This window comes from Bolinopsis microptera, chromosome 6, assembly GCF_026151205.1.
Source record: "Bolinopsis microptera isolate Bmic1 chromosome 6, MBARI_Bmic_1.0, whole genome shotgun sequence".
Lineage (NCBI taxonomy): Eukaryota > Metazoa > Ctenophora > Tentaculata > Lobata > Bolinopsidae > Bolinopsis > Bolinopsis microptera.
The window spans coordinates 16,997,064-17,019,928 of record NC_087077.1 but is presented as its reverse complement, the minus strand read 5'-3'; the positions used below and the strand labels follow the sequence as shown (position 1 = coordinate 17,019,928).

The 22,865-nt window shown below is 40.7% G+C and overlaps 1 protein-coding gene across 1 annotated transcript in view; it reads right to left on the bottom strand.

Annotated features, from left to right (window-relative positions):
* LOC134817454 (uncharacterized) overlaps positions 1–20,997 on the bottom strand; it is a 30,892-nt gene extending 9,895 nt beyond the window's left edge. Inside the window, exons 1-15 of the mRNA XM_063826594.1 lie at positions 20,131–20,997; positions 19,620–19,781; positions 19,010–19,134; positions 18,779–18,857; positions 18,279–18,441; positions 17,783–17,977; positions 15,004–15,148; positions 14,538–14,682; positions 13,738–13,862; positions 12,287–12,359; positions 12,072–12,140; positions 11,867–11,939; positions 11,268–11,413; positions 10,766–10,906; positions 10,260–10,387 (exon numbers count right to left, since the gene is read on the bottom strand). Of these exons, the coding sequence (XP_063682664.1) occupies positions 10,260–10,387; positions 10,766–10,906; positions 11,268–11,413; positions 11,867–11,939; positions 12,072–12,140; positions 12,287–12,359; positions 13,738–13,862; positions 14,538–14,682; positions 15,004–15,148; positions 17,783–17,977; positions 18,279–18,441; positions 18,779–18,857; positions 19,010–19,134; positions 19,620–19,781; positions 20,131–20,997 (2,636 nt within the window). The remainder of the gene's footprint in view (positions 1–10,259; positions 10,388–10,765; positions 10,907–11,267; positions 11,414–11,866; positions 11,940–12,071; positions 12,141–12,286; positions 12,360–13,737; positions 13,863–14,537; positions 14,683–15,003; positions 15,149–17,782; positions 17,978–18,278; positions 18,442–18,778; positions 18,858–19,009; positions 19,135–19,619; positions 19,782–20,130) is intronic.
* Positions 20,998–22,865: the final 1,868 nt, after the last annotated feature.

Below are 22,865 nucleotides of genomic sequence, written 5' to 3'. Positions count from 1 at the left end.
GTGGTTATTGGTAATGAGATGTCATCTACCCTCTCAGTTAATTCTGGTGTCCCCCAGGGCTCTATCCTTGGTCCCTTACTTTTTGTATTGTTTATCAACGATATTCATTATTCCTCTTGGCCTTTCGGATAATACTGATATTGTTTTGTATGCCGATGATACAAAAATCTGGCGTAAAATACTTTCATCTTCTGATAATACTAATTTACAAATGGATATAGACTATCTCTCTGACTGGGTACTAAGAAACAAAATGCGATTCCATCCAGCAAAATGTAAAGTGCTTATTGTTTCAGGAAAACCATCTTTATCTCCTCCATTCGCATATAATCTTGATGGCTCTCCTCTTGTGTATGTAGAGTTAGAAAAAGATCTTGGAGTAGATGTTACTCCTAAGCTAAGTTGGAATAGTCAGTGCGACAGAATTTATACTAAGGCCTGCCAACAACTTGGTATGGTCAGAAGAGATGGCCATATTGTCATTGATCAGAAACGTCGCCGGGCGCTTTACCTCTCCCTGGTTCGTAGCCAATTCGAAAATTGTTCCATAATCTGGCGCCCTTGTAATAAATCACTTAGTGATAAATTAGAAAGTATCCAAAAGAGAGCTATTAAATGGATTCTGTCTGAAGAGGGCCGCAGTTATCCACCTGAGCAATATGTCAAAAAGTGCAAGCTTGTCGACATGTAAGCCGTGATTTTAGTTTAGTATATTAGATATTATAGGTTATGATCGCAGTTTGAGCCCAGAGTTATAAGGCGGGACATGGCTATTACACTCGACTTGACTCGACTTAGGGCGGCTTCAGCGTCCGAACAGAAATAGTCTTCTTCCAAATCTGTCTATCCAGCATGAGTTTGTTAATCTCTTTGCTGTCGTCAAGCCCCGTGTCCTTCCGAAGGATGTCAATGTATGTGAGATGTGGTCTTCCCCTTCGACGATGTCCTTGAAGGGGTTCCCAGAAGAGAAGTTGATGACTCAATAGTTCTTCATGTCTGGCTAAATGACCTGCGAGTCTCATCCTCCGTGCAGCTATCTTATCAGATGCTCTGATGAGGTGTCCATACACCTTGGCGTCAGTCTGCCGCTCTTTCCAGTCAATGTTCAGTGCCATCCTCAGCATTCTCGTATAACATCCATCAATACGTTTTGCGAGGGTCTGGCTGACCGTCCATGTTTTAGAGCCATATAGAAGGATGGACTCGACTGTAACCAGGAACAGTCGTATCTTGAGATCTCTACGCATATCCGACTTCCATACAAGCTTCATCTGGTGACACGCTCCCCATGCCTTAGCTTTCCTCACTTCGAAGTCCTTCTCCGAACTCTTCATTCTACTACCCAAATATACGAAGTCATCGACTTTCTCAATGTTCTTCCCACTCCCAGCAACCAGAGTCGGGTTATCATCATCTCTTATGTTGATTCTCATGTATTTAGTTTTCCCCTCGTTGAGGTGGAGTCCAACTGAGTTGGCCGCCAGTTCCAGACTCCTGAGGAAATCTAGTGCCTCTGCAACACTATCTGTTATAAGAGCAAGGTCGTCAGCAAAGTCCGCATCAGTGACCTTGACTGCCGGATAGCGACGGCTTCTTCTAGGGTGTAGAGTTAACCCAGAGTCCCTTCGCCTTCCCTTTAGGGACACCCTCATAATGTAGTCAATTACGATTATGAATAGGTAAGGCGCCAAAGTGCCTCCCTGCATCACTCCTGCTAGAATGAAGAATGCTTCACTCAGACCATCCTCGGTAATCACACGAGCAAATGTATCTGCATACATTCTTTGTATCAAGCCTACAATCTCCTTGGGAATTCCATATGCCAGGAGGATCTTCATGAGGAGTCCACGGTGCACGCTGTCGAATGCCTTCTTGAAATCAATGAAGAGCATTACCGCGGTCAGATCTTTATCCCGGGCTCCCTCAAATACCCTTCTTAGGCCAAGAATATGACTAGTTGTTGACCTACTCTCTCTGAATCCGTTCTGATTGATCCTTAAGATGACTTCCATGGCAGGTTTGATCCTGTTCAGTATCATCTTATTGAGAGCCTTACTCACTATAGATGTCAGTGCAATACCTCTATAGTTATCTACTTTGGTCAAATTCCCTTTCTTTGGAACAGGCACAATGTTTAGGTGCTTCCATTGGTCAGGAACATCGCCATCAACTAGTGCTTTATTGCAGAAGTCAAGGATCAAATCATCAACATCTACCCTCTTCAGTACTTCAGGGGCAACTCCATCCTCTCCAAATGCCTTACCTTCTTTAATCGATTTCGTAGCCTCCTCCAGTTCGGTCTTGGTGAACTTATCCACACTGATGTTTTGTGGTGGATGTACGACTGGTATGTCCACTTCTTCGTTTGGGACTACTGGAGGTTGTCCAAGTAGCTTGGTAAAGTGGTCTTTCCAGGCTCTCAATTTACCCTCTCTACTACCTCCTTCTACAAGACCACATGGCACATGGCTATTACAAAGGGTGGCCGGTAACATGAAGTTAGGGAAAGAGAAGACAATGGAGACTATGGGTGGAACCTCACCTGGGCAGATGAGAAATATATCACCCTAGAGGAGAAACAATCAAATAGAGAAAAAGCTTTGTGAAGATATATGATTAAAGATAGCTTCTTAAAGATGGGAGTTATAACACCTGCACCCTGGAACAATGATACAGAGGGAGGGCTTTGTGAGAGAAGGAAAGCTGCTAAGGTGTGAGCAGGGGCACGTGAGCTTGGGTGTCTGGATATGTCGAGTGAAAACACGCACGCGGCATTATTTATATCTGGGGGCTGGGGCTGGAGCTGGCAAAAGAGATTGAGTTTGCCCGAATCGAGGGCCATTGATGTAGGATACTTTGGAGCCAGGACCTGTTACGTTAGGGTCCTGGAGAGAGCATTATCGTGGACTGTAGTTAGTGGAACTGTGCGGAGGACATGAGCAGTCTGGCTTAGGTGTAGGGAGAGTCAACATTGGTTAACTCAGGAGAGCAGGAAAAGGCTGTGTTGTAGCCAGGGTTAACACGGGTTAATCCAACACGAGTGGGTTCGGGTCAACAACAATCGGGCTCAGGTAGAGCGAGAATGAACTATAGTGGATTTGGGCCTGATATAAGGACGGTCAGCGAGGGCTGAAAGTGTTATGTAAGTGTAGTTTAAGGGTAAGACTCCGTTAGAGACGGTTAACGAGGGTTAACCGTGATAGGTAAGGGTAGAGTAAGGACGTGTGTTTTACAGTAGATGTAGGGCGTTATAAGTCAGAGTAATTAGGAAGTGTATTTTGTAGTAATTGGATTGTTAATCATTTTGTTTCGTACCCTTTTATACCATCATTATTAATTTCGTTTTTGTTGTTCGTAACCTAAATTATTACAAATAATCTACGAATCTGAAGCAAGTGATGACTGCTTACAGACATTCTCCCTTTGTCTCAAAAGTTTGACTTGAATGATCTTATTTTTTTCCACAAAGTTCTTAACAATATAATTCCTGTATCGCTGCCTCACTATCTCTCTTTATATCAGGGCACTTCTCGACTAAGACGTTGCCACCTCGACAGTCTGTCTATTGTGTCATCAATTTTACCTAAGTTAAGTCAGAATTCACACACCACATGTACCTCAAATAGCCCACTGGCAAAATCATTTTTCTACAGAACCCATATACTGTGGAATGGACTCCCTTTACAGGTAAGACAGATTGTGTCTACTAGTTTTTTCAAAGCTGAGGTCACTAAGCATCTATGGAAATGTTTATTGGATAGTGAAACAACAGTCTAGCCTAGTCTCTTTGCTCCCATATTATTATTATTTTTGTTTTATTAATTTTTTTATCTACCTTCCTATACTTTCAACATCATATAACACTTCACCCGCACACCTTCTCACACATTAATGACCATATCAGACCTGTATCTAATGTATCTGGAATTTGACGTATTGAATTACCAATTTTGACTATATATCCACAGTTATTCACCATGGATTTGTTTGTTATTAAATAGTTTTTCATAAATTTTTGGATTTAGATTAATCCGATGTAATGGGTCCAAGTTACTGCGGACATAGTTCACTATGTGTTTACCGTGTTTGGGTGCCCATCATATTTTACAGATGGGGGCGATATTTTGAACGATTCTATTTTATATTCATCTATTGCTGTACTCTGTAAAATTTGAAAAGTATTTAATTTTAAAAAAAGAAAACAAAAAAGAGATTAAATTTTGACATTAGAACCACCCGGGCAACGTCTCGGTTTGCAATCAATCAATCGATCATGTCCATATATGAGCATTGGGCATACACGCTTTCAACCCAAAAATTTATATTTTTAAATCAAACCAACTTTATATGAAAAGTAAAGCTAAACTACAATTAACTACGATTTTTAGCTCAATATCTGGTATAATGTGATTTATAGGGCCGAAAAACCAGGCTGTAAATCGATAATATCTCAATTTCAGTCTTTTGAAACCGTACTGTTGTATCATGAACACCCTTTATAATATGGTCTTTAAAATTATTTAATATCTAAATAGCCGCTTTGTTTTCTCTGCAGAGGGTGCAGAAGATTAAGGAACAATTCCATACCCATTTAAAATTTTGAAATATTAATCGATTAACAATTAAGACAATTTGAGAATCTTATCTTAAAGAGATTTAGATAAACTGCAAATTGTCAATAAACAGATTCATTTAAATTGCTATTTAAATATTCTGCGGTATTTAAATCTATTTATTGCCCAAATTGATATTATATATATATAATATATTTACCGTAAATTGATGCATCAGAAAATGTATATATAAGGCTTCTTACTATTCATTCATTTCTTCAGGCAATATTTTTTATGTATTAATTTTGTTCGGTTGACGAGCAAGTTTGCTTTATGTTTAGGTAGGTCCAGGATCGGCCGGACTTCAAGAAAAGGTGCTGTGTCAGACCTGATGTAGCTGCTTAGCTGTACTACAGCTTTCTAGATAGCCAAAACAATAGTAAAGACTTTAGAGCCAATAAATCCCATGTAACGTCATGCGGCGACTAGTTCTTCTTACTATGGTCCTTGTAACCAAGATATTGATGATTGAGCAGCTTGAAAATTCCCTGACATTCAACTATAGGAAACTCTACAGGTTATTTCAGAGAGTACCAGATTTGTTTGATCCGGTGCACAAATTGGACTGCTTTAAATTGTTAGCAACAGTAACTCCAGTTTCCAACACGAGCTTTATCGCAGCTTCTGATGAAATGTCTGATGTTGATGATTACTTCAAATGTAGATTCAACTTTGACATATTCCACGATCTGACGAGCACAGGTAAATTCTATAGTGTTCACAATCTTGAAGAGTATATCAGGACCACCATGAGTACAAATTGGTTCTGCAAGCTAGAGATCAGTCTTGTCTGTGATGGTGTATCCCATTGTTCTACTGACGAATGCCATTGCGCGGCAGATGCCCCGGCTAACACATCTGCATTTTACTTTTACTGCTTTGACGGGTCAGGCTGCATTTCTTCTGAAATGGTTTGTGACAGTGTTCAACAGTGCGAAGATGGCTCAGATGAGTGCTTCTGTCCGGACTTTGCGCTACTTTCCTGTCCAAACTTTATGGGCGGGATAAAACTTTGCTTATCCCCAGCCACTTATTGGCTAGCAGAACATGACGGGGTGATCAATGATCTAAATTGCACGGTAGAAGTTGAATCTGCACCCCTTTCAAATCATGAGGATCCCGAAAAAACCAACCCCATTTACGAATGTCTTACACAACTCTTTGATAATGGTCGTATAGCGAACATACTGGCCGACTTAAACACTAACCTATCCATGCTCTGCAAAAACAATTGTAGTACTGAACCAGGCTTCGTAGAAGGAATGTGGGTTTCGTTTTGCGATAACATTGTTAGTGGGGAATTTACCTTTCTACACATGCTCGATATGGTCTTCTTCTGCGGAGATTTGTATACCGATATGTATAATGATTATGAGGCGTTCCACCTTACTGTTCTGTGTGATGGACACCTTGACTGCAAGAATGAGGCAGATGAGAAAGGGTGCCCGGACAGGTTTTATTGCAGTAATGAGACAAGTTACTGGATAGAAGAGGATAGGGTCTGTGATCACGTGAAGGATTGTGCTAACGGAGCTGACGAGTGTGAAACATGTGACTTCGGGATATTGGCCTCCTCTAAATTCCTCATACACTCCAAGGTTATATTAGCTGTAACTACAGTGATTGGGCTGTTAATAGTCACACTGAATATTTACGAGGGACGAATGTGTTATCTGGGAGAACCAGGTTCAAAAAGGGGAGAAATTGACCAAATCCTGCGACTCCAAATATTCGTTTATGACGGATTAATGGGGGTTTACCTATGCTGTGTGGTGGTAGCAGCAGTAGTCCTAGAGTTAAAAGGAGACTACTGTATCATAGAGCGGAGGTGGAGAGGAAGTGAATACTGTTCAGCCCTTGGAGTCCTCTTCTCTTTCTCGTCTCATGGGTCTTTGATATTGGTTGCTTGTGTAAGTGTGGTGAGATGCTTGACTTGCACTAGCAGAGTTGGGACTAATATTAGAAAGAGAGCTGTTGTCGTTGTCTCCATAATGATGTTTTTGATAAACGTGGCTCATTCGATCTTTCCTTTGCTTCCCTTCGCTTTTGTACAAAATGTCTTCAGGACGGAAATCTTCTTCTCAAACATAGAAGATAATCCGTTCTTCAGTGAAAATCCTGTGAATATTTCCCATCTGGAACGAATCTATAGGAACAAGTATCACGGCGATGCGAATATATACCAAGCTTTAGCGGGCATGAGGAATATAACGTCCAAACCAGAGATCTTTGACACGATAGAAATAGGTTACTATGGTAACACAGGACTCTGTGTTCACAACATCTTCAAAGCTCAGGGTTCGTACGAGACATACAAGCTGGGTTACTTTGCAGTGCTGGTGGTGCTTCTTAGTATTGTCGTGGTTACTTACTCTAGGATCGTGAGGGCGGACAGAAAAAGTAAAGCTCGTTTGGCAGCAGCGTCAGCAGAAGGTCAACACAACGGAAATCAGGACAACAATTCCAATGCTCTGACGCTAAAAGTGGCTCTAATGATCGGAACACAACTTATTGGGTGGATTCCTTTCATCTTCACAGCAGCTTACTTCCAGTACATGGCCACCAACCCTGCCCCTCCTATGGTATTCGAAATGTTTGGTCTGGTGGTGATCCCTTTCAACAGTTTCCTGAATCCAGTATTCAACAGTGAGCTGTACAAGAAGGTCACTGTCTACCTATGGGTGGAATGGAGATGGTTCGTGGACAAAACTACTGAAACTGTTGCAGAGGTTCCAGCTGTTGCTGAGGTTCTAGCTGTTGCAGAGGTTCCAGCTGTTGCAGAGGATCTAGCTGTTACAGAGGTTCCAGCTGTTGCCGAAGTTTTGGCTGTTGCAGAGGTTCCAGCTGTTACAAAAGTTCCATTTGTTGCAGAGGTTCCAGCTGTTGCAGAGGTTCCAGCTGTTACAGAGGTTCCAGTTGTTACAGAGGTTCCAGCTGTTACAGAGGTTCCAGCTGTTGCAGAGGTTTCAGTTGTTACAGAAGTTCCATTTGTTGCAGAAGTTCCATTTGTTGCAGAGGTTCTAGCTGTTGCAGAGGTTCCAGCTGTTGCAGAGGTTCCAGCTGTTACATAGGTTCTAGCTGTTACAGAGGTTCTAGCTGTTACTGAGGTTCCAGCTGTTGCAGAGGTTGTAGTTGTTGCAGAGGTTCTAGCTGTTACTGAGGTTCCAGCTGTTGCCTGTTGCAGAGGTTCTAGTTATTGCAGAGGTTCTAGCTGTTACAGAGGTTCCAGCTGTAACAGAGGTTCCAATTATTGCAGAGGTTCTAGCTGTTGTAGGTTCCAGTTGCAGACGGACCAGAAGCCGCCTCAAGTAACTCAACGAATCCAGAATGAAATTTGACTCAAATTATTGAAAAATTAAATTATTCAAAGACTCTAGAAACATCCTGTACGTCATTAAATTCGTGCGTGCCGTAAATGTTTCTTTATTGGACGATTTAAATGTGGATAAAGGAATACCATATTCGTTAATTTTAAGTTTTCGATCTCTCCATCACTTAAAAGCTTAAATAATGGCGTGATAAGCAAACCTTCAGATCTAAGAGACGAATTATTAACTTGCAGTTGACAAATAAGGTATAGTTCAAACGTCTTTTAGGCAACATTTTTGACCAACCTTTCGATGGATCGATGAAGAATTAAGAAATATAATATATAGTTGCAATTTTTTTCACGACTCTGATTTGATTATTATTATGTTAAGCTGCGATTAAAAAGATGTAAAACGTAAAGGTGAGAATAGATACGATTTTTAAAACAGGATCAAATGTGGCTGTTTGATAAATTTTAGGGAATTGGCGGGTAACTGTGAACCTGAATTACAATTTATTTCGAATTATTTTTCGTCGATTCAGTTGAAGCTGTATTTTAAATAAGTTAAATAATCATTATCTTCAAGAGTATTCTTTTGCCTTTGTAATCTGATTTGCTGTACGTTTTATGTTTCTCAATAACGGAGCTTCAGTGCTTACCTACAAAATACGGATAAATTCGAAAAAACACTTTCGTCCTCAAAAATGTAAATTTATATTTTAAAGGGTACCAGTCTAGAAAATATAAAAACTTCTTCTGATAATATTTTACTATTGCTCACGATATTATACATCTCGTAAAACGGCCGTTAACCTTAGCTTAATCTATAAAAGTGCACTTGCACAGGATTCGAGTAATATTTGCGAGTAACCTGAAAATCTGAGCAATTTCATGGACTATTCTCATGACGACGATGGATGCTACGAGTGCCCCTAGTAGATAACCATGATTACTTTACTGCAACTCACAGAGATATCTGAAGTATATTTGCTTTATTAAGACCACCGGGGTACTGCAAATCCCAGGTAACAATAAAAAGTCGAACTTAACATGTAATGGCAAAACTCGGCCAAACAACTTTTTGGTGAATTCTATAATTTTCTTATAACATAGAAAGAACATAATATGTCTACAGATTTTGTTCAGTTATCCAAAAAGTTTCATGTCCACAGTAATACGGTTTCTGTTAAAACAGAATATGAGTAATCGTAGCCCGGTAATGATGTAATGGAAATGGTTCAGTGTCTAAAACTAGGTGAGCTCAAATTATACTCACTTATTATCTTATTATAATCTGATTAATGAATGACGATATCAGTTATTAATACTGTAACTTGGTAGAATTCGGTATTTGGTGAACGAATACGGAATTAACTGGATATCCGGATCTCCAAAACGATCCTGTCAGCCGAATATTCACTATCCAACTATTCGATCTTACCGAAACACAAAATTTCGAATCCAAATATTTGCCGAATTATAGGGTAACACAAGTCTCTGTAATCTGTAATCAGTGCAGAAACGTGCTGCTAAATTTAGTCACATAATGTATCCGCGTAAACAATCCAATCTCCGTCTTATCAACACTGTGATGCAATATGTAGCTAGTTATTGATAATATACGGAGTAACAGTATATCTCGCACTGCAAGACAACCGACCACTAATTTTCCCATCCCAGTCAACAAACTACCAGTGCTACATCACAACTCCGCTGGGATGAAGCCAGCCTGGTTCAGCTCTCTGAAGCCGCAAGATCGGGTTACGTAGCTAATGGTTTTAGTGTAAATTTAGTTAAGGTTTCTCCTCTTCTCTCTTGTCCGGGAGAGAGTACATGATGTAGGGAAAGTGGGGTGTCTGTGAGTCTGCTGCTTACATTATGTTATGCCGACATATTGTACTTACATTACTTACATAACTTATAATACTTACAGTACTTACAGTGTTAACAGTATTCACTTACACGTGATACCCAGGGGCGCCTCACGTCGTGCGGGGGAGTGTTTTATTAAATGTACTGGTTCTCTGAACCAGTTGAAATATAGTTACAGCCATGACGCACACATCACGTCACGAGTATAAAGGTTCATACAATGCCAGATCTTTGTTGAAGTTAAAGACTCAATCTGACCTTATTTCATCCATTCAAATAATTTTAGATGTGACGTGTGAATCAGTAAAGAAATGGCGTTACTTGAGAATCTTTGACATTTATTGCCGGAGGTTCACAGTGTAACTGTAAGTGAACTTGGAATATATAATATAATATATGTAATAATAAGATAGATAATAATATATTATAATAAGATAAATTAAAATATGTAAGTTAAAACTAACATTTTCTTTCTAGATGTGATCGTATCCTTGTTGAACGGTTGTAAAAGTTTTGTCTTAGCGATTATTTCCTTAACGTTCTCCAGCTCTGTCTCTTTGTAGTAATCTATCATTATCTTTTGTGCATTCTCCTGAGGAGAGAAGAATCAGAAAATGTTCGGTGATTTGAGATTTCTTTCAGCAATTAATGCTCACATACAGTCAAATCTGAGCAATATCGGTGATAAGATAACATTTTTGTAATATATATAATATGTGTCATGTGAGTAATCAATTTTAATTGCTTACTCACAGTTTTTCAGATTAAATTATTTTTTGGATAACGAAAGTTTACAAAACGTTTCAGCTCCATAAAGTGTCACAGTTTCCATGGATACCTCCCAATTCTTAGACTTAAGTAACCGGTTTTTGAAATAAAAGAAAAGTCAAAACTTTCGGATCACCACTTTGGATGTGGGACCTCAGTTCATAAGTTGCACAATTAAAGTAAGAAATTCGATAAGACTAACGTTATTGAGCATGTCCATCAGTAAATCAGCTTCATTTTTGATGTCAGCGTCCCCCACAAAATCTTTGATTTCCACATTGTTCTTCTTCAGAGCTGTTTCCAGGACACCGTAAGCTTTCAGGGGTGAGCCGTAAAATGCAACCTAGTTGTGAAAATGGCTGGTTTAGTTTATCAAACAAAGGTTTTATTGAATAAAATTTCGATTCATTTCATAATACAGATAGCAGTATTGACCATTTTGCACTAAAGAGGAGAGATAGATTAGGTCATTAATTAGGTATGGCCTCTCCGTTGCCAGGATACGGCCTCTATATGGCCGTGCGGAGGCCGTATAGAGGCCGAGGCCATACCTGATCACCCATAATCCATTAAGATATATCAACATCTACATATATAACGAGGAAACCGATTGATATAACTGGAGAAAAGCCTATAATTTGAAGCCGAGCAACAAAAAATATGCACATACTTCGCACGCTGAATAATATGCTGTATGAACGAACCTGTCCGCCGACGAGAAGTAGAATGTGAGTAAACAAGTGAAATATCTCTTGTCTGGGCTGATGTATAGTCAGCACTATACACCTTTTGCTGACTTGCAGTTTGGACAACATCGCCATCAGCTCATACGAACTTGTAGAGTCTAGACCTGAGGGGCAGATGGAGTTATAATTAATTAATTAACTTATTTAAGTTTTAACTTATTTTGTGGTTGGGTTGAATTTGAGGAGACAATGAGGGAGGATGGGTTTTGTTAATCGTTAACCGTCATGTTATAATTGAAAATTACAAAGACACATGAAAACAATTTGAAGTGACCATTAAGCAGGGTGTTAAATATCCACATTAATAATAATTTTGGGTGAAGGGATGAAGGGCCTAGGACAGAGTATTGATGACTGGTTCCTTAATGGACGGGTGATAGCATTTTACTCTTCGACACCTCAAAACAATAAGACAATACATGATTATGTGTCATGCGGTGATAATATGATCAAAATTAGAATAAATCGCTTGGGAAAACCTCAACTAATCCTCTTATCATTACACTAAACTTATAATTATTACCGTCAACTCTTATCACTACAACTAGGGTGTTAACCTGATGTTGGTTCGTCTAAAAAGATGATACTGGGGTAGTCTATCAACTGGAGTGCTACACATAGCTTCCGCTTCTGAAAGAGAACACACTTACACTAGTGATAAGAAGTAAAACGATTGGGTAAAATCGTATTGTAATGACTCATTATCTGTCAGCCTCTTAGATATTTGACGAGAAGTTGTGATACAAAATCTAGATTACAAACCTGGCCACCGCTGATACCTCCCCCAGCATCTCCACCAACTACTGCATCAGCTATCTTATCTAATCCACACTAAGATAAGGAAGGATAAAATAAAATATCACAAAACAATATCGAGTAAAGATGAAGGAATTCATGATTTTATTTAAAGGTGGAAAATAAGGAAATGGTATTATTAATTATATGATAATTGTGCAATGAGTATTTGAAAGACGCACCTCTTGAAGAACAGTCTCGACCCTGTTAAACACAGTACTGAGAGGGCAGTCTTTGGGAAGTCTCATCAGTGCCCTGGTAGAGTTATAAGTGTATAAGCTTGAGACAGAGATATGAGACGCAGCACATTTTCTTTGATTTAATTTGATTGATATGCTTTAAGGCCCTGCCCAAACGATCTAGATAAATTTTCATTTCATTGATCATAAGGTAACGTGATTAATCATTCTCAGGTCCTGTAGAATTATCTGAGTAATATCGTAACCACATACCACATACCATATAGCCTTCATTCCGGTCCTATACATTAAATGTCTGCTATTGCCTACTATGCGGATCAAATGGTAATGAATTATGCACGTTTCCTATTAGTAGAGGCTCTTAGGGGCATTGTCTGCCCGATACGCTAGGGACCCCAGATACACCTTATTAGGCGTATTTTTGACCGTAGAATCGATTAAAAGTGGTTTTAAGATGATTGGACTGACTTTTTGGGGGTAAACCCGCAAAAAACCGATTTTTGGGCAAAAAATAGGCCAAAAAAACCATGTTTTTTGATATTTTGAACAAGTTAATTTTGTTGGTATGTCGGCAAAACTTGCATGGAGATAGCTAAAACACAGCCGCACAAGATGGTTTAAAAATTTGAAAAATCCCTCTATTTTTTTGGGGGTAAAAATCCAAAAAAGTGGTAAAAATTTTGACTTTTTTGCTTGAAGTTTGAATAATTTTTTGCAGTTGTATTAAATCAACCCAAAAATAGTCACATCGTGTTTGCCTAAATTTTTCCTTTCCGAGAAGTACCCACTTCATATACTTTATCGAAGTTTGAATATTGTCACTCCGCAAGCGTTTTTGCCAAATTTTCGACGCGCACTACGCGCAAAAGCATTTAGTTGTTATCAATTGGCATCCGCGCGTTCATCATAAATTTCAAACAGCTATAACTCAGCGAGATTATGTCCGTTCTAGCTCATATTTTCACACCAAATAGAAAAAAATGTAATCTTATTGCTGACAAAATATGAATATAATTACTTTATTTGCCTTAGAGTAATAGACTGTCAAAGTTTAAAACGCGCATTGGTATAGCACGTGACTAATAAGGCCAAATTTATACTTCTTAACATATTATCGATTCTTAGACATCATACTATTGTGTCCAATTAGCGGTTAGGTCTCTAAACTCGTAGCAGAAAACACGTCTTTTTGCCCGTAAGAGCCTCTACTATATGAAATGAGTCACCATTTAGTCATTAGCAGCAATGAAGTAAGAAGTAACACCACTATTTGACACTCGACTATTTGAGATTACCATTTGACAGGATACTATATAAATCCATTATTTCACTATTTCACTATTTCGCTATCTCAATATTTAACTATTTCACTATTTCACTATCTCACTATTTCAATATTTCACTATCTCAATATTTCACTATTTCACACTAACTCGAAAGTGAGATTCTCCCTGACGGTCAGTGCCTCATGATACGGTCTCTCCAGCTGCAGCACATACGCCAACATTTTAGTGAACTCCTCCTTCATCCCATCAAAATCCTGTCCGTCTATCAGAATCTAATAAGAGGATCCGGTGATATGTTGTTAATTTAGCAAATTTTAACAAATATATCATAATTATGCAATAATGTTCTAATAAATATCTCATGATTATCACGATTATAAATAATCTTGATATAAACAGAATTGAGCAGTCGCAACTAAGATAGCCAGCTGGCCCCAACCGGCCCCAACCACTTAAATACTGTTTATCACTTTATCAAAGTATTTAAACCAACATTATCACGTAATTCCTAAGATTCCAGAGTTGCAATATCTCAATAAACAGCGAGTATTGTGGGCGGGGTGTCAATTGGGTTGTTACTGGTCTATAACAGTAATACAGCTGGGGGACAAGTGTAACCAGCATCAAACTAACAACAACATTCACAGAGACAGTTAACAGTTAACAGTTAACAGTCACAGTTAACAGTCACTTCACAGTTCACAGTTCACAGTTCACAACTACTGATCAAATAGAGACAACAAATCTGGGAACGGTTATTTACTTGAGATCTTGGTTTCCTTCTACTGCGTAAGCGCTACAAAGATGTTGTTTAGACTTTAGGCCGACCAATAATTCAAGGAATGAGTTTGAATCACACACTAAAAATCTTTCAAGCGAGTCTTAGAAGCCACAATAGCCAATGCAACATTCTCAAACAAAACAAAATTAAACATATTCCACGGTACCTTTGCCTGCTGATGACTGCTGATCTCTCTCCGTCCAGTTACCACATCCAGGAATGTGGTCTTGCCACACCCACTCGGACCCATAATACCCACAAAAGAGGAAGGGTTAAAGTACACGGACACCTTGTCCAGGATCTGCTTCTTACTGTTGAGGGGTGTTGTTGTTTTAATGAAGTTGACTTAGTTAAGTTGACTTAATTAAGTTGACTTAATTAAGTTGACTTAATTAAGTTGACTTAATTAAGTTGACTTAATTAAGTTGACTTAATTAAGTTGACTTAATTAATTTGACTTAATTAAGTTGACTTAATGAAGTTGACTTAATGAAGTTGACTTAATGAAGTTGACTTAATTAAGCTGTTTTCTAGACAAACAAGAAAGTTTTTTAGACACTGAGACAAGAATTCTTCCACTTTGTTTCACCTATCGATAAAGAACATCACGAACAAAGAGATCAGGAATATACCTTGTCTTTTTATTGAGATGTGTAGAGATAACTGAGAGTTTGGAGGGCTTGTTCGATAATTTTACTTTCCCGTTTCCCAGGAGAGGTCCGTTACCCTCGACATCATTTTCCAGTTTCTTGAACCCTGTACCTCCCTCACCCTCATCTGAGGGGTTCAGCTATTAATGCTTTTTGAGTAAACTCCTTTCCCTAATAAGAGCATCTTCACTTGTCGCAACAACCGGGATAAAGATAATTTTACACAGAATACATTAATGCTTTTCATACAAAGGTACAACGAATTCTTCATGTCATGCATCCTGGGTTTCGACAGGATATGACCGTTTAAAATATTTTCGTTACGTTACAGGGGGGGGGGGGTGTCATGTCCGTCTATGTCCGCCTATGTCCTGTCCTTTTTGGATTCTATGAGACAACGGACGTGTTTTTTGGGACTTTGGCGGACACGGACGGACATTGGCGGACTCGGACGGACATTGGCGGACTCGGACGGACATTGGCGGACTCGGACGGACATTGGCGGACCCGGACGGACATTGGCGGACTTGGATGGACATTGGTGGACATTAGCGGACATTGGTGGACATTAGCGGACAAACATTTTGAGGACTGAAGAGTACTGAAGAGTACTGAAGAGTACTGAGGAGGATGGCTGAGAAGGATGGCTGAGGAGGATGGCTGAGGAGGATGACTGAGGAGGATGACTGAGGAGGATGACTGAGAGGGAGGAGAAGGATCAGGAAGACCCAGGAGGAGGAGGAGGACCCAGAAGGAGGACCTAGGAGGAGGAGGAGGAGAACTGAGGAGGATGACTCAGGAGGAGGAGGACTCAGGAGGAGGACTGAGGAGGACTGAGAAGGAGGAGGACTGAGGAGGATGGCTGAGGAGGATGGCTGAGGAGGATGACTGAGAGGGAGGAGGAGGAGGAAGAGGAGAAAGAGGACTGAGGAGGAGAAAGAGGACCCAGGAGGAGGAGGACCCAGGAGGAGGAGGACCCAGGAGGAGGACCCAGGAAAAGGCCCCAGGAGGAGGAGGAGGACTGGGGAGGAGGAGAACTGTTGAGGACTGATGAGGAGGACTGAGGACGAGGAGGAAGAGTAGGAGGAGGACTGAGGAGGGGAGGAGGAAGAGGACTGGGGAGGATCAGGAAGACCCAGGAGGACCCAGGAGGAGGAGGAGGAGGAGGACCCAGGAGGAGGAGGAGGACTGAGGAGGACTGAGGAGGAGGACTGACGATGACTGAGAAGGAGGAGGACTGAGGAGTACTGAGGAGGATGGCTGAGGAGGATGGCTGGGGAGGATGGCTGAGGAGGATGACTGAGGAGGATGACTGAGAGGGAGGAGGAGGAGGACTCAGGAGGAGGACTCAGAAGGAAGAGGAGGAGGACTCAGGAGGAGGACTTAGGAGAAATGAGAAGAAGGACTGAGGAGAACTGAGGAGGAGGAGGAGGAGGAGGACTGAATAGGAGGAGGAGAAGGAGGGGGGCTGGGAGAGGACTGGGGAGGAGGAGGACTGATGAGAAGGATGAGGAGGAGGACCCAGGAGGAGGAGGACTGAGGACCGAGGAGGAAGAGGAGGAGGATGAAGAGGAGGAGGAGGACCCAGGAGGAGGAGGACTGAGGATGAGGACTGAGGAGGACTGAGGAGGACTGAGGAGGACTGAGGAGGATGACTGAGAGGGAAGAGGAGGAGGAGGAGGAGGAGGAGGAGGACTGAGGAGGACTGAGAAGGAGGAGGAGGAGGAGGAGGACTGAATAGGAGGAGGAGGAGGATGACTGAGAGGGAAGAGGAGGTGGAGGAGGAGGAGGAGGACTGAGGAGGACTGAGAAGGAGGAGGAGGAGGAGGACTGAATAGGAGGAGGAGGAGGGGGACTGGGGGAGGACTGAGGAGGAGTATGGAGGATTGAGGAGAAGGATGAGGAGGAGGACTGAGGACTGAGGAGGAAGAGGAGGAGAATGAAGAGGAGGAGGAGGACCCAGGAGGAGGACCCAGGTTGAGGACTCAGGAGGAGGAGGAGGACTGGGGAGGAGGAGGACTGTTGAGGACTGATGAGGAGGACTCAGGACGAGGAGGAGGAGGAGGAGGAGGACTGAGGAGGGGAGGAGGAAGAGGACTGAGGAAGATCAGGAAGACCCAGGGGGAGGAAGAGTAGGAGGAGGAAGCATCTAAATGTTATTTCCATTTTTGTCCGTTTTTGTCCATTTTTGTCCGTTTTTGTCCGCTCTATTTTTAGTCCGTTTTGAAAATATAGGGTACCGAACGGACAAAAAACATGATCCCCCTATAACATCAAAACTTGAACATTTTATTTAGCAATTTAGGTGTCCATTAATGTCCGCCTATGTCCGCCTATGTCCGTCTATGTCCGCCTATGTCCGCCTATGTCCGTCTATGTCCGCCTATGTCCGCCTATGTCCGCCTATGTCCTGTCCTTTTTGGATTCTATGAGACAAGCGGACATAGACGGACGTGACACCCCCCCCCCCCCCCCCCCCCCCCCATTTTAATTTTACGATCGCTTAAAATCTCACTCATGTTTCATCAATATCTAGTTTAAGCCGAAAATAAGTCATCAATCTAATATAAATCAATCTATCGATCAGTGATACTGGTGGAGGGTGTGAAACATATTTGTTCTCACGCGTGACAGTGATTCTAAATTTTGATTGGTCAATACTGGAAGCTGACTGGCTAACCACAGTCACGTGCCAGGAAAGTTACGGTTCACGTCCCCCACCTCTACCCAGATCAATCAGCAAAACAGATAAAGTCCATACCTTTGTCGATAACGTACGTGATGGAGTGACTAAGATCAACGCACGAAACACTCATCATATCAGATGGACCCAGAGCGGGTATAAAACTCTCTGTGGCCACAACACCCAGGTTGTAATCCCTCTGCTGGATCTGGAGCCAGGATAGCAGGACCATCATTACTAGCTTCATTATCAGACATACCAGTGTTATGGAACCTGAGGGGGAGCTATTTCAGGGTCTGACAAATAGCTACTTGCTACTTCCTCTGAATCAATGTTATAATGTTATTGAATAAATACGACATAGAAAATCTATGAAAGTATAGAAACATGATGAAATTGCTTGACATGGCTGTGGAAATTTCTAGTGTACATATTTACAGTCAATTCATGTAAGACATACTGTGAACAACTTTGTCAATAACCCTCGAGTAAACGATGAGTTTTACAAACCTAATATTATGAAAATTACCAGTGACTAACCTAATATGGACATTACCAGTGAGTAGTGACTAACCTAATATGGACATGACAGTTATATTTGCAGTGTCGGACCAGGAGTTGGTAGTGTAAACAAACTCAAGTTTATCAGGACAGGTAGGATTACAGTCTATACCCACACAACCATCCTGCACGTAGATCATCTCCGAGGAGTCAGCAGCCCACTCTGATATAACATCCTGGGTTTAGCGAAGTTGAGCTTAGTTTCTAATCAAGAATGCCCCTCTTTAAAAGATACAACCTGCCTAAACCCATGGTACCCTGGTGTGAGAGAAGTTCCGAATTTGCCACTGGTCATTTTGCCATGCTCTGTCACTTGTTTGCAGAAGGCCAGCATTCACCACTTATCGAGGTGACAGCCTTAGTGACAGGCACGGAAAGTGACAGCCCTCGGCAGTCGGCCACCTCCCACGTGGACGACACGACCTTTGGCATGCGCTAAAGAAACATAAAAGATAAGATGACTGATGAAGCAATTAAAATAGGCAAATTTTAAATATCTTTTAATTTACTTACCGATAGTGTTTTCTCTGGATATTCGGGAGGACCAACTTTGACACTATACATCGTTTTAGGTCTGATCAACTGATTAAACCTAGGAAATATATACTAATAAAATTAACATAACTTATTACGCATTTTATAATCAAATACACAGATTATGTACAACTTAATTGCCCTTAAAAACGTAAAACTTCGCGCCAAAACAACTGGCAGTTTAACAAATCAGCAGGATGATTAGCTAACTTGATAGGAAAGGTCTCGAGGTCGAGGTCTTTAAGAGCCTGGTAGATCTCCGCAAACCCCTTCTCGTCCAGCTGGTTGAGGGGCTGACCTTTAGACCAGAAAGAAGAGGGAGCTAGGTAAACGTGCTGACAATTAGAGTTATTGGGGTTACAAAGGTTAAAAGTAGAGGTTACAAAGGTTACAAGTAGAGGTTACAAAGGTTACAAGTAGGGGTTACAAAGGTTACAAGTAGAGGTTACAAAGGTTACAAGTAGAGGTTAAAAGTAGAGGTTACAAAGGTTACAAGTAGAGGTTACAAAGGTTACAAGTAGGGGTTACAAAGGTTACAAGTAGAGGTTACAAAGGTTGCAAGTAGAGGTTACAAAGGTTACAAGTAGAGGTTACAAAGGTTGCAAGTAGAGGTTACAAAGGTTACAAGTAGAGGTTACAAAAGTTACAATCGGGCATGGAATATGCTAGAAATGTTGTCTGAAATATAACATCGTTGATCTTAGTGGCGAGGGATATGGTTAATAAGGATCTCAAACACTATATCACAACTTTTAGAAGTGGATAAAGACTTTTTTAAAGCCTTGATAAAGTTAACAATTGCTTGATAAGACATTCCAACCTGTAAGCAGGAAGTCAGGTAGTATGATAATTTAGTGTTCTTGGTAGAGTTGACAGATAGTATCATAGCGCCACTGTAACTTGACGCTATATCAGCTACGTGGGACAGAGCTATAGCGTCAAATCCTTTCTTTTGGAGGGATCTTGACTGCAGGGACCTTATCTGGGTAGAGTATTTCAAATTTTATGTTATTTTATCAAAATAAGTTATTCAATTATTCTATATAAGTCCCACTAACGAGGCACGGAATGTTTGGGCACATACTTCACAAACGTCACACATATGTAACTTCATACGTCACACATACGTCACATATACGTCATTATTCACGACACTATGAACTCACCTTTGTATTAGTTAGTATAGATCTAGACTGAAGTGATGAACAACATTTTAAATGTTAATTAAAAAAAGGATTGTTCACGATAAGTGATAACACTTTAAAACTTATTCACAATTTCACTTTAAAAAGTTTACCTAGAAAGCTCCAAATAAATTCGAGTGTACTCACCAAAGAACTTTGAAGAAGATAAATGTCGTTTTTGCTTTGTATGAACAATAGCTCTAAATCTGTAAAAGCCATGTGATGTTCCATGCAGTCTGCTTGAAAACAGCAGGGCATTCCCCCATACTCAAGAGAGCACTGCTTTCTAGTATCCTCATCAGAAACCATGTTAGGGAAACTCTTGTACCCTGTAAGCTCATCTGCACTGGTAGAGTCCCAGAAAAGTAGGAAATTGTCTTCGAAATTAATAAACCAGGAGGAGTCAACAACCCCCCGAACACGAACATCACTGAAAGTGGGGAGGAACAGTCCCTTAGTTAGCCTGATATGGTTAATAACTCCAATACCACCCGCACTCGAACCAGCAAGGACTATATCCTCGAACTGAGCTTCTGGAATGTTTTTCAGATCCGCCATGAGACCTTGTACAATGTGGTAACCAGCAAATACGAAGTTTCCATCTTCTTTATCAAAACTTGAACCAGGTTTCTCGTTCATTCCTACATACATATCACTGCTACAATACGGCAAATACACATGATTATAGTCACTGAAAGGGTTCTCGTCATCTGATGACAAAATATCCAGACCGTCTATCTCAACATAGTCATCCAGCCACTTTGAAGACATGAGGATAGTAGAGGAGCTGTACCGCTCCTTACACCGCTCCTTGGTGGAACACCCTCCACCACTCTCCAGATATATGATCCATTTTGAGGAGCCCGGCTCCTTTTTGTCGATGTAGTATTTAGCTTGTGTGTGGTCGTTACAAAGTGCGTGTTCACTTAAGATAGGTGTTAGTTTGAGAGAAGAGGAAGAGGAGAGGAGAGGTAGTAGGAGTAGTAGGAGTAGGCTAAGTAAACATATTACCATTCTGAGAAAAGCACTGGGATTAGATCGACCTATAGGCAGGCATGAAGGGTGTGCCAGAATCATTATTGGGATTAAAACAACACAAGGATTTACCAAATTTTAATGCTACTGCGACGGTTTAATTAAATGGTTAATAAGCGTCACGCTAAAAGGACCAAATTAACATGTAACATGCCAAATGAGTCGTCCTGGCTTCGTCGTCATAACACCATGAATCAAAATACATAACGCACGGGTTATGAGGTAGCATGTACTTAAATTTAACGTTTTATTGAGGATTAAGTTTCTATTAATGTAATTTATTTGGGTTATTCTGAAAACATACTCAATACTGCATTGAAAACCCGCTTAACCCGCTAAACCCGCTACATAATGACCATAAAATAACAAATATATCATAGTGTTTTAATAAAGCAGTAAAGTTGACAAAACAGGATCAGCGTAAATTGAACGCGATTATAATTCGGATCGGGATATGCTCAGTGATCAACATTTCGATCTCACCACATCCAATGCTGAAATGGTCATATCAAACAACTCATGAGTTGGTGATTGCCCGGTAGTAGGCCTAACTTTGTACACAATTAAAACACAGGCCAGTGATCAGACCAGGCCTGTGATTAATATCATATTGTTATTGGTCTGCACGTGAGAATAAAACTTGTTCACTTACACTTCCTTTCAGTGATATCTCGTTAATAGTAACCATGGCTAGTAACCCTGAATTGTAACCATGGCAACCCCTCACTTATTGATTGAACCAGGACTATGTGCATGTTGCTTACTTATTAAACACTCGCCAGCCCTTCCCCTGCGCGCTGTTCCCTAGTGAACTTCAACGGGTGTAAAACTAATTGAATTGTGACGTCACCGGAAACTAAATCTGAACCAATGGATCTGATGCACTAAATTCAGAGCAAAGAATAGTCGCGTTCAAATTCATGATTCAAATTGCCACATGGGTGACTATTTATTTCCATTTCTAAGAAGAGAATGAACTATCACTGAGAAGACCGGAGTGAAGGGATCGTGGTACGCAGAGCACATAGTCAGCAGGGTTAAAGTGTGAGTATTGACTGTAATCACGTGACCATGGTTACAGTAGGAGTATTGACAGTTATCACGTGACCATGGTTACAGTGAGAGTGCTGACTCCTATCACGTGACCATGGTTACAGTGAGAGTGCTGACTCCTATCACGTGACCATGGTTACAGTGTGAGTATTGACATTGATCACGTGACCATGGTTACAGTAGGAGTATTGACAGTTATCACGTGACCATGGTTACAGTGAGAGTGCTGACTCCTATCACGTGACTCTAACCACGTTACAATGCCACGTGTTTCTCTTACGAGCATGCTCTCTCAAATATACACTGTATTCAATTAAGAGGGTATTATTTGCAGATTACTTTGGAAAACCTAATGCGATTGTGGATTACGACGAGAGTTGCCATGGTTACCATGGTGACATGTGCGTACTGTAAATAGAGTTTCTAAAAGGAAATCTTAAAATTATCTAAAACTTGTACAAGAATATGATCAGCAAATGATAAGTTTAAGTTAGGTTACAAAGTATTACTATTATATCAGTGAGTAGATCAGCTTATTTCATGTCTTGAGAAACTAACGTTAGTAGTTAAATTCATTACTATATATCTGATATCGTCAGTTTTGTTATTTCATCTCCCTCGGTTGAAAAAAAATGCCATAACTAACACAAGCAATTAATTCGACACCTTGATATTCAAAACGTTTTATGAGCTGTTTTATGAGTGGGCACTGGGCAAGTAAGACTGGATCAAATTTCGATTCAATTGTGATTAACTGTACCATGTGAAGCGTAGCTAGAAAAAGACGGATTGTA